General features: G+C 37.0%; 2 protein-coding genes across 2 annotated transcripts; one reads left to right on the forward strand and one right to left on the reverse strand.

Moving 5' to 3' along the window:
• The first annotated feature begins 5810 nt into the window (after positions 1–5810).
• On the forward strand, positions 5811–8415 carry LOC107774874 (uncharacterized). The gene is made up of 6 exons (XM_075247371.1): positions 5811–5899; positions 5984–6685; positions 6806–6963; positions 7072–7168; positions 7294–7424; positions 7706–8415. Exons 1-6 carry the CDS (start codon positions 5811–5813, stop codon positions 8413–8415), a joined length of 1887 nt encoding a protein of 628 aa, XP_075103472.1.
• A 280-nt stretch (positions 8416–8695) lies between these two features.
• On the reverse strand, positions 8696–10784 carry LOC142178050 (uncharacterized). Its single transcript, XM_075247372.1, has 4 exons — positions 10415–10784; positions 10187–10365; positions 9842–10006; positions 8696–9715 (listed from the first exon to the last, which is right to left on the reverse strand). Exons 1-4 carry the CDS (start codon positions 10782–10784, stop codon positions 8696–8698), a joined length of 1734 nt encoding a protein of 577 aa, XP_075103473.1.
• Between the last annotated feature and the right edge of the window lie 833 nt (positions 10785–11617).

Consider the following 11617-nt stretch of genomic DNA (forward strand, 5'->3'; position numbering starts at 1 on the left):
CCACATGTTAGAGAAATTGAGATGATGCTCATATTAAAGATCATGTTTAGGCTACGTGCCGATATTTTGGGACCCATGGGGTGGTGTTGCTGTTGAATAAATTGTTTTAAAAATGTACATTTCACACTCAGTCATATTCATCCATTGTGAGAATATTTATGGGATCGAGTTGCGCGCTGCAGCAGGCCATATTGGCTTTATATATATTATTATTATTATGGGATCGGGTTGCACGCCACAGCAGGTCTTATAGGCTTTATTGTTCTGGATCGGGGCTGCACGCCGCAGCAGGCCTTATGGATATGGGATGCCCGTCTGCAACATGCCTTATAGGCTTTATTATTATATGGATTGGGGTTGCCCTCCTGCAGCAGGCTTTATAGGCTTATTTATTATATGGATCGGGACTGCCCGCCTGTAGAAGGCCATATCGGCTTTATATTACGCTTGGACTGGCGGAGCCCCTCCGGAGTTTGTACACACACCTAGTGAGCGTAGATGAATATATATATTCGGGATGGACTTCCCAGGGCATGGACTTGCCTTACTTATTTATATTGTGATGAATTCTCCCTCGACATGGATCATATCCGTATCATTTATATTTGGGGATAAATTACCCCAGGGCTGGATTGGCCTTATATGGTACCGAGTGACTGACTGTTAGTTGATGTGTATATATATACGGGATGGAATATCCCTGGGCTGGATTGGCCATAAATAGTACCGAGTGACCGAATGATTAGTGACCAGTAGTACATGATGTCTTTCCACTATGATGTAACATTCCTCATATCATGAGAATTGATCTATTTTGCTAGTACTGAGTTTAACTGTTGAACTTGAAAGCATGCCTACATTTCTGTACCATTATTTATGTACTGGACTGTACCAGCGGAGCTCGTCACTACTTTTAGCCCAGAGGTTAGTCTTGTTACTTATTGAGTTGGTTGTACTCATACTACACTCTGCACCTCATGTTCAGATCCGGGTGCTTTCGGACACGGGGACTGTTAGATCTTAGAGTGCTATCTGTTGGAGACTATCAAGGTAGTTGCCTAGCGTCCACTGACCTTGACTCTCTTTCTCTTAGTTATTGTACTGTTCTATATTGTCAGGCAGTGTTTTATCAGTCAGACTTTGTATTTATATTAGATGCTCATGTACTCAATGACATCGGGTTTTGGGGAGAGTTTATATCTATATTTGTGAGATTTCTTCCGCTGAATTTAAATATTATGTTTTCAAATTTAAAATATATGGTATTTTATTGAGATTGTTGGCTTGCCTAGTATTAAGATAGGCGTCATCACGACAGGTGGGGTTTTGGGTCGTGACAATAACACGTCATGATAATTCAATTAAAGGCATGGAAAGAGTCTAAAAAATCTGAACCGGTCAAATACCACATATTGCCCGTGTACCCACTCGTCACCTTGCGTACACGGCTTTCACATAACACAAATAACACAATCAACTCGAATCTTAAGTGGTAGTTTCCCCCACATAAAGTTAGATAAGATAGTTACCTCAAAGAAGAAAAATCGATATTCTAAAAGGACCTTCTCTTGTGAAACAACCTCTGTACGACTCAAATTTAGCCAAAATAACTTAATATCAAAAATACAAACCATAGAAAATAATTCTGGATAATAAAGTTTCGATCTTTAATTAAAATTAAAAAAATCAACCCTCGGACCCTCACCTAGGAACCTAAAAAATTTCACAAAACCCGAACACACATTCCGATACGAGTCCAACCATACCAAAATTATCAAATTTCCGATATCGAATCGCCCTTCAAATCCTCATTTTACATTTTGAAATATTTTTACAAATCTTTCCCAAATTTCCAACTTAATTCAGTATTTCAATGATGAAAATAACAATGGATTCTTGAAAGATAATAAGATTCGGGTAAAGAACACTTACCCCAATAAATTTCTTCAAAAACCCACGAAAACTCTCCCTAAGTCGAGGTCTACAACTCCAAAAAATGATAAAATCCTCAAACCCTTGAAATATATGTTCTGCCCAGCATTTTTCACATTTGCGAACAGAAACGCCGCATCTGCAGCCTTGCATTTGCGAGAACAAGATCGCATCTGCGAACACAACTTACTAGTCCAGGATCTGCATCTACGGAAAACACAGCCGCACCAGCGACAGCGCAGAAGCGAACATTTTCGCATATGCGATCACTGGGCCGCAAAAATGGTCATCGCACCTACGGGCAAAACTCCGCAGAAGCATGCTTCCTCCTAGGCCTCACTCATCGCAGAAGGGACCAGACTGAGGCAGAAGCAGAGCCGCACATGTGCTCCAAAATGTCGTAGGTGCGAAGCACCAGAACCAGACCTGCCTAAAGCATGAAAATGATGCTCATCTAAAACACATCCGGGGAACCCGGGACCCCGTCCAATCATACCAACAAGTTCTATAACATAACTCAGAACTACTCGAGGCCTCAAATCACATCAAACAACGTCAAAACTGTGAATCGCACCTCAATGACGTCGAATCATATCAAATCAACCCGGAATGATGTCAACTTTTGCATGCAAGTTCCAAATGAAACAACAGAGATATACCAACTCCCAAAATTGAAATGCTAACTCGATATCGATAAAGGCAACTCTCTGTCAAACCTCTAAACCTTCAACCTTCCAATTTTTACCAAAATGTGCTGAAACCTTCTAGAAATATCCAAATGTGAATCCGGGCATACGCCCAAGTCCAAAATCACCATCCAAACCTAACGAAATCATCTAAACTCGGATCCGAGGTCAAATACTCAAAACTCAAACTTGGTCAACTCTTCCAACTTAAAGCTTCTTAGTTGAGAATCATTCTTCTAAATCAATTCTGAATAACCTGAAAACTAACACCAACGATTCAAATAAGTCATAATATATCATACAATATTGCTCAAGACTTCAAATAGTTTAACGAAATGCAAATGCTCAAAACGACCGGCTGGGTCGTTACACTTCTTGTCCTTTACAACAAAAGATGATTTATCAAACTAAATGGAGCAGCAATTATCTCTAGTAATCTTACTTATAGATAACAAATTCTTTTTGAGCTTAAGAACTACTAGCACTTCATTCACCTTAAACTAGAAATTGTTCCTTTTCCAACATGTGTGATAACCAGTTCTTGTCCATTTCCTGCTGCAATTTTATAATTTCCATTGTAAGGTTTAAGGTTGGATAAGTTACCTGAATTGTTGGTCGTGTAAGTGCTTGCTCCAGAATCCATATAGTGAGCATTGTATCCACGACTTCGCTTTGAATCTGGTGACCGTTTTATGGCAAATCTTCTAGTGCTTGATAGGAGAAGTCCCATCTGTAGAAGCACTTTATTGCAGTGTGATTGTTCCTGCCACATATCTGGCAGGCTGATGATCCTATGGTTTCCTGTCCCTTAGCAGCATTTTTAAATCCTTGAGTGTTTTTATTGTTGTTCTGTCCATCAAGCCTGAAGCATCTACCTCTTGAACTGTAGTTCATGTTACCTCTTCTGTTTTGAAAAACTTCCTCTACCTATGTTGTTATATGTCCTTTGTGCTGCAAATGCCATATTGTGATTCACTTGTTGTGGATCATCTCCTTTATCCTCTCTGAGATCAAAGCCTCTTAGGGAAGTGCCCAACTGGCTTAGAGTTGGATAAGATGCTTTGCCAAGCATCATTGTCCTAAAAGTTTTCGTATTTAGGACCCAAACCTCTAGCAAAGTTGATGACCTTGATATCATCATCTACAGCCTTGTGTATGGCAGCCAAGGCATCACAAATGCCTTTGAATTCCTTCAGATACTCATCGATAGTTCTACTGCCAAGCTTGATAGTTTGAAGTTGTTGCTTCAACTGGAATTCCTTGTCCTTTTTTGCCTGCAAGTAGGTTTCTTCCAGGCATTCCCACATCTGTTTAGCAGTCGTGCATCCCACAATGAGATACATGCTCTCTTCTGACATTGTCCCAGATATCCAATTCCTTAAAAATACATCTTTTCTAGCCCAGACATCAGCAATATCAGCCTTTTTGTCACTGGCTTTGTCAACTCCCTTGCCACTATCCTTATCATTGCTTTCACTGGTGCCTTCTATGTTTATAATTTCTAGCTTTCCTTCAACTAGATAATTCAATCTCATTACTTGGATAAGTTGCATCATTTGTGTTCTCCATATCAGATAGTTAAAGGGCTTCAATTTCATATGACATGAAGCAATGAGATAATGAAGAGAGATTGTTGAAAAGGTGTTGGAAGCCATATGGACGGAGTTGATATTGTATAGTAAGAACTGAATTTTAGCAGCGGGATTGGCTTCAAATAAGCTCTGATACCATGTGAAAGTATGGTGCAGAAACAATATCAAGAAGTCAGTGTATTAATATATTTTTAGTTACACGAGTCCTATGTATTTATACAGAATATTGATCCTATAATTTGGCTATAAAACATAGAGTAAGACTCTTCTAAGATAGTTAATACAAAGAGTCCTAATTTGTGTAAACTAAGACTAAGTGATCGCATAGTTATCAGGTTTGTTAGCCTGATCATTATCTTGTACACAAATGACTTCAAGTGTTAAAATGGGACATTCTTAAGTTCATATGTTGGGCAAACCAGTGCAAATTCAAATGGTTACGAGATCGTTTAGCCTTCTAATAAATATGCAGTTAAAGTTGGAAGGAAGAGAAAGGCCTTTGTTTGCTCTGCAATTTAATAACGATAATAGAAAATACTTTCTATAAAAGCATATCTCCGCTATAGTCAAAATATGAAGAATTTGAATAAAAGCATATCTCCGCTATATATATAAAGTTGAGGTGGCACCTCTTCTAATCAAGGAAATGTATTTATCTATTTTCTTGTTTTTTTTTTTGGAGTTTTTTCTTAGTTTAATACAATATTTAATTATTTAAAGCCAAAAAGTTATGGTTGTAATTATACCTCCATAATAAATAAAGGAATAGAAAAGGCAACATTTTCAAACGTGAAAGACATCTGTTTTTCCCCTTTCTTCTTTGTTCCAGAGATGCCATATTATTTTCCATCTATTTTGTGTATTTACCTACCCATTAAATTCTACATATTTACTTGAAAGACGTTTCACTACTATTTTCTTCCATTTTGCGTATTTACTTGCCCATTAAACTTTCATTTACTTACTCCCTCAAAGGTAACATATACATATGCCTTTAAATGGGTTGCATGAAATTGAAGTCTTCATAACTTTTTTCAATTCCAGTTTTACATATTCTTCTTTCCCTACCCGATAATATTCTTATAATGTTGGAATTTGTTGAGGAATATGGGTCCCATATATTTAAAGTGTAGACTTAGTAAGTGATTAGTGAGATATAACTACTTAGTGGAGTAATATAGTAGTAGTAGTAGTAGTTAATCTCTATAAGTAGTGGAAAGTACTCTGTAAATATAGTAGGTTGTACATTTCAATATTCAGTAAAGGGAGTAATGTTCTTCTCCTTCACTTCTATCTTCTCTTTCTATCTTCTCTGTATATCACCATAGCTAGAGCACTTTACCATGGTATCAGAGCTCGATTGATCGAGTAATGACGGCTCAGCTGTGACGGAATACTTAATCTCAGCCTCAATTTCTCGCTTTATGCAACCGATTGATTCGATTTTCATCCGAATTTCACCTACTCAAGGCTAGGGTTTGAAATTTGTGCGTGATCTACTAGATTGGATCGATTTTGGAGGATATTAATCTGTGCATGTGTCTATAGTCTCATTTCTGTTCTTCTATTCAAAACTCTCAAAGTTTCTCAATTCACAACCATGTCGGTTCATGAAGATGTTACTGATCCTCAGCTCGCAATGATGTATGAAGCTCAATCAGTAGATCAGATTGATCATCATCATCCTCTGTATATTCACCCATATGATACGCAAGGTTCGGTCCTTATTTCTATATAATTGCAAGGATCTGAAAATTACTCGATCTGGAGTAGGTCATTGAAAATTGTATTACATGGCAAAAACAAGTTAGGATTTGTTCTAGGCACCTGCAAAAAAAGCAACTACGATGTTAGCCTTCATGAACTATGGGATAGATTTAATGTGATAGTGCTTGCATGGATTATGAATACTGTGTCTCCTAATCTGCTTAGTACTGTAATCTATGCATCAGATGCCTATACTGTTTGGGAAGATCTTAGGGAGAGATTTGACAAAGTTAATATTTCTAGGGCAGCTTACTTGCATAAGGAAATAGCTACACTAACCCAAGGAGTATCCTCTATATCTGTTTACTTTTCTCGACTAAGAGAACTGTGGGATGAGTATGAAACGTTGACTCCTCCTCCTACTTGTGGTTGTCCTGAGTCAAAGAAGCATGTTGAGCACTATCAGCTTCAAAAACTCTATCAGTTTCTCACTGGGCTTAATGACTCATATAAAAATGCTAAGAATCAGGTGTTGATGACTAGACCTCTGCCTAATCTGAATCAAGTTTATGCTATGATTATCAATGTTGAAAGCCAAAGAATCAATGGTAAAGGTGTGTATGGTTCTAATGATGCCAATGAAGTTGCAGCTATGATGAGTAATAGGCACTACAACAACAATGGAGGTCCTACAAACACTGCATACACTGCAGGTTATAAAACTAAAAAATCATTCAACAAGTCACCAGTTTATTGTGAGTACTGCAGGTGCAAAGGACATACCAAGGAGAATTTCTTCAAACTACATGGATATCCAAGTGATTTCAAAAACAAGAAGAGATGAGGAAATTTCACTGCTCAGTCTAACAATGTAAGCAACTATGGCAGTCAATCTTCAGAAGCTCAAAATAATTCCTTGGGAAGCTCTACTCTTAGTTCTCTAGCTAAGTTCTTTACTCCAGAACAGTACCAGCAGATATTGCAGATGTTGAACAAAGGCAAGGATGCTGAACCTGTAGCTAATTCAGCAACTACAGGAACAGCAGGTAACACACATGCTTTTATGTCTTCCTTGGTGAATCATAAGTGGATAATAGATACAGGGGATTCTAATCACATGGTGCATAGTTTAAATTTATTGGATTCTTATAAAGAATTATCAGAAACAGATAAAAACAAAGTATATCTCCCTACTGGTGAGAAGCTTATTATTACACACACTGGAATATGTTCCTTTTCAGAGATAAGAAGGTTCAGAACATACTGCATATTCCAAAATTCAAGTATAATCTACTCTTAGACTCTAAGATCATAAAAGAACTAAGGTATATGGTGGCATTCTTCCCTGATTTCTGTGTCTTTCGGGAACTCTTCAGTGGGAAGGTCCTGGGGATTGGTAAAGAAGAACTTGGTCTCTACATTCTCAAGACTAAAGACAGACAATTTTCTGAGCAACATTTACCACCAACTGTAAATACCATTGTTAGTAGTACAAATAAGTGTGCTAGTAAGACTAGTGAGAGTAGCACACAATCTTGAAATAAGTTGGATTTGTGGCATAAAAGGTTAGGACATGCTCCTCTAAAGGTGGTCAGAAAATACATAGCTTAAGTGATTTACACCCGAATGGTGATCATTGTACTGTATGTCCCATTGCAAAGCAATCCAGACTCCATTTTCATCCTAGCACTTCATGTTCTACTTCTGTCGTTGACCTTGTGCATGCAGATGTTTAGGGTCCTTATAGGATACCTACTCATGATAACAAAAGATTTTTCTTGTCCTTAGTTGATGATTACTCAAAGTATATTTGGATATTTCTTCTAACCACTAAAGTTGATACTATTGTGGCATTGAAAAACTTCCTAGCAATGGTTAGAAATCAGTTCAGAACCTCTATTAAATGTCTTAGAACAGATAATGGCACTGAATTTATGAATGATCAAGTGACTTTCTTATTTCAAAATCTTGGAATTCTTCATCAAAGTTCATGTGTGTACACTCCTCAACAAAATAGAGTTATTGAGAAAAGACACAGATCAATTCTAGATATGGCTAGAGCGCTGAGATTTCAGGCTTATGTACCTTTGTGTTTCTGGGGTGAATGTGTGTCCACTGCAGTTTACCTACTGAACAGGCTACCTACTATTCTTCTTCAGGGAAAGACTCTCTTTGAGGAACTTTATCAGAAAGGTCCATCCATTCAACATCTCAGAGTTTTTGGGAGCTTATATTATGCCACTAAAGTACAGAAAGTAGACAAGTTCATTCCTAGAGTAGTCCCAACAATTTTCATGGGGTATTCCTATTCTCAAAAGGGCTATGTGCTATATGATCTTCATTCCAAAGGTTTCTTTGTAAGCAGAGATGTTGTGTTCAAGGAATATATTTTTCCTTTTAAGAATATGAGGTCAGATGTTCCTTGTCTATTTCTTATTCTTGAGTTCAGAGACTCATCACCCATCTATAAGAATGCTCAACAGCCATCTTCTGGCTAAGTAGAAAGTTTTGAGAATATTTAGGGAGAGAGGTCTTTGAAATTTGGGAAAAAATTTTATGACTCTTACAATGGGAATGGGGGTCTTAAATAGAGTAGAAGAGAAATGCCTTTTCATCTTAGGCTTACAAATGTACCGCTTAAATTTGTTAGACAAAATTTAGTGGTAGACAAAGAACAAAGTGGGTGGTTTTACTTTTGCAAAAGTAAAGTGGTTGCTTTAGTGTAAAGCAAAAAGGATAAGATTCCTTTTGTTTTGTCCGTCTCGAAAATTGATTTCTTTATTCGCAGTTGGGGTCCATGTAGGCCAAAGCTATTCCCTTTGGGTTGCACATGTCTCTGTTACTGCTTTCTCCTGTTGAAGCAGTATCTTCTATTAGCTGCATGATTTGATGTTCTTCATAGTTGTCAATATTTTGCAGAGCTTGCTTGAGATTTTCTTTGAGCGCTGCTTTTGAAGATGAAGCTTTTGTAAGGCTTTGTTGAATATTTGTCTTGGGAATCTGTTGTTTGGGAGTCCAACCTTCTCTAATTATGGGGTTATCATCACTTATGGTACCTGACCTAGCCAAACATATCTCCAATGAATCACTAATTAACTGATTATCTTTATATTCGTCTACAAGATCATCTAGTAAGTCAATTTGAAAACAAGATGATGATGACTCATCCCCAGGAAATTTTATCATTTTCTGCATGTCAAAAATCATTCTTTCCTCATCAACTAGCAATATTAATTGTCCTTGATGAACATCAATAATTGCTCTCCCTGTTGCGAGAAATGGTCTACCTAAAATTAATGGTACCTCAGTATTTTCTTCCATTTCAAGCACTATAAAATCTATTGGGAATACAAATTTGTCAACTCTAACAAGGATATTTTCAATAATTCCTTTTGGTGTCTTAGTACTTTGATCAGCTAATTGAAGAGACACACCAGCATCTTTCATTTCACCAAGTTCTAATTTTCTGAAAATTGAAATAGGCATTAGATTTATTGAAGCACCTGAATCACATAACGCCTTTTCAAAATGAGCACCTCCCACGGTACAAGGAATTGTAAAACTTCCCAGATCATCCAGTTTCTGTGGGAGCTTATTTTGAAGTATAGCACTATATTTTTCTGTAAGCTTAACCACTGAAACTTCTTCCAATTTTCTTTTACTTGACAAAATCTCTTTGAGAAATTTAGCATATGAAGGCATTTGTGTCAAAGCATCTGCGAAAGGTATGTTAATGTAAAGTTGCTTCAAAATATCTAGAAACTTTGAAAACTGTTTGTCAAGCTTTTCTCTGTTCATCTTTTGGGGAAAAGGGAGAGGTATAGAGTGAGGATTTGTTATCAATTCATTTTCTTGTACATTCTTTCCTTTATTCTTTTGTTCTTTTGGAAACTTAGATTCCATTTTATTCTCACATTCATTTACCTTTTTCACTTCTTGTGGCTTTCCTTCTCTATCTACATATGGATCATCAAGAGATTTACCTGCTCGTAGAGAGATGGCTTTGAGGTGTTCTTTTGGGTTTTTCTCTGTGTTGCTTGGTAGAGCACCTTGAATTTTTTCAGACATGAGGGTTGCTAACTGGCTTACCTAAATTTTTAAATTCTTGATAGCTGAATGTTGACTTTCAACCTTCTCGTCAGTAGCCTTAATGAATTTGTATATCATGTCTTCAAGTCTTTGTTGATGAGCTCTTTGAGGCTGCTGCTGATATTGTTGAAAAATTTGTTGCCCTCTATTTTTATTTTGAAAACCAGGTGGTCCCTGTACCTGCTGCTTTTGATTAAAAACAATTTGAGGATTTTCAGCACCATTAGGATTACTCCATTGAAATCCTAGATGTTTTTGTGCCATGGGACTATCGAATGAGTAATTATTTCTATAACCAATCGCATTTACCTGTTCCTCATTTTGTGTTGAAGCTTGGCATTCATGATTCGGATGATTTCCTTAACAAACATCACAATTCTCAAGTTGGGATGATGAGTGAGCACCTACCTGAAAAGCCTCCATTTTTTTGTGTTAAGGTCGCAATTTGTTGTGTCAATGAATTCAAAGCTTCAACTTGATTTACTCCAGCTGTTTTTTTTATAATCATTCTGTCTGAAGGCCATTGAACAGCATTTTTCGAAATTTCATTAAGCAATTGCATTGCTTCTGTAGTAATTTTTCCAATTATTGATCCTCCTGATGTTGTATCAATTACATTCCTAGCAGAGGGTTTAAGACCGTGATAGAAAATATATAAAATGACAGGGTCTTGGATACCATGATGTGGGCATTTTCTTAACATTGCTGCTAATCTTTTCCATGCCTGGTATACAGATTCAGTATCTGTCTGCATAAAATTATTAATTTCTTGCTTCATTTTAATTGTTTTTATAGGTGAAAAATATTTATTAAGAAATTTTTGGGTCATTTGGTCCCATGTTGTAATAGAACCTCTAGGTAGACTTCGCAACCATATTTTGGCTTCACCTTTTAATGAAAAAGGAAAAAGTTGCAACCTGATAGCATCTGTTGTGACTCAATTTGTCACGACCCAAAATCTAACCATGGTCGTGATGGCGCCTATCGTGTTACAAGGCAAGTCTATTTCCCAAAATATTACTACGAAATTAATTATAAGAACTTAATAAAATATTTCCAACATTTGAATTTTTCATAAATTAAATCAACCCTAAATATAATTATAGAAAATACGGAAACGAGCCACAAACATCAGGGTGTCACTAAGTCATGAGCGTCTAAAACTATAAACTAAGATATATAAACTGTCTAACTGTCCAAAAGAAGAAATGACAAAAGGAGTAACAAGGTCCTGCGGACGCTAGCAGCTACCTTGCAGTCTCCAAAGATAGCCGGTCTGAACTCAACGATTGCCGCCTTCTAACTCACCTGGATCTGCACATAAAGTGCAGGGTGTAGTATGAGTACAACCGACTCAGTAGTAACAGAAATAACTAAGGAACTGAGCAGTAGTGACGAGCTAAGCAGAATAATCCAATTATTATTTTCACAATTAAGTACAAACAGGAGTAGACAGGTAATTTCATAAATCAGTAAGACTACAAGGAAAATTAGCAGGTAAATGCAGCAATAACAAAAGTAAATGCAACCTTACAGTAATGTCACTCTGTCACTTAGCACTCGCACTCAGCACTCAACGCTCAACACTCTACGCTCACTGGGGGTGTGTAC

Source organism: Nicotiana tabacum, chromosome 24 (assembly GCF_000715075.1).
Source record: "Nicotiana tabacum cultivar K326 chromosome 24, ASM71507v2, whole genome shotgun sequence".
Taxonomy (NCBI): domain Eukaryota; kingdom Viridiplantae; phylum Streptophyta; class Magnoliopsida; order Solanales; family Solanaceae; genus Nicotiana; species Nicotiana tabacum.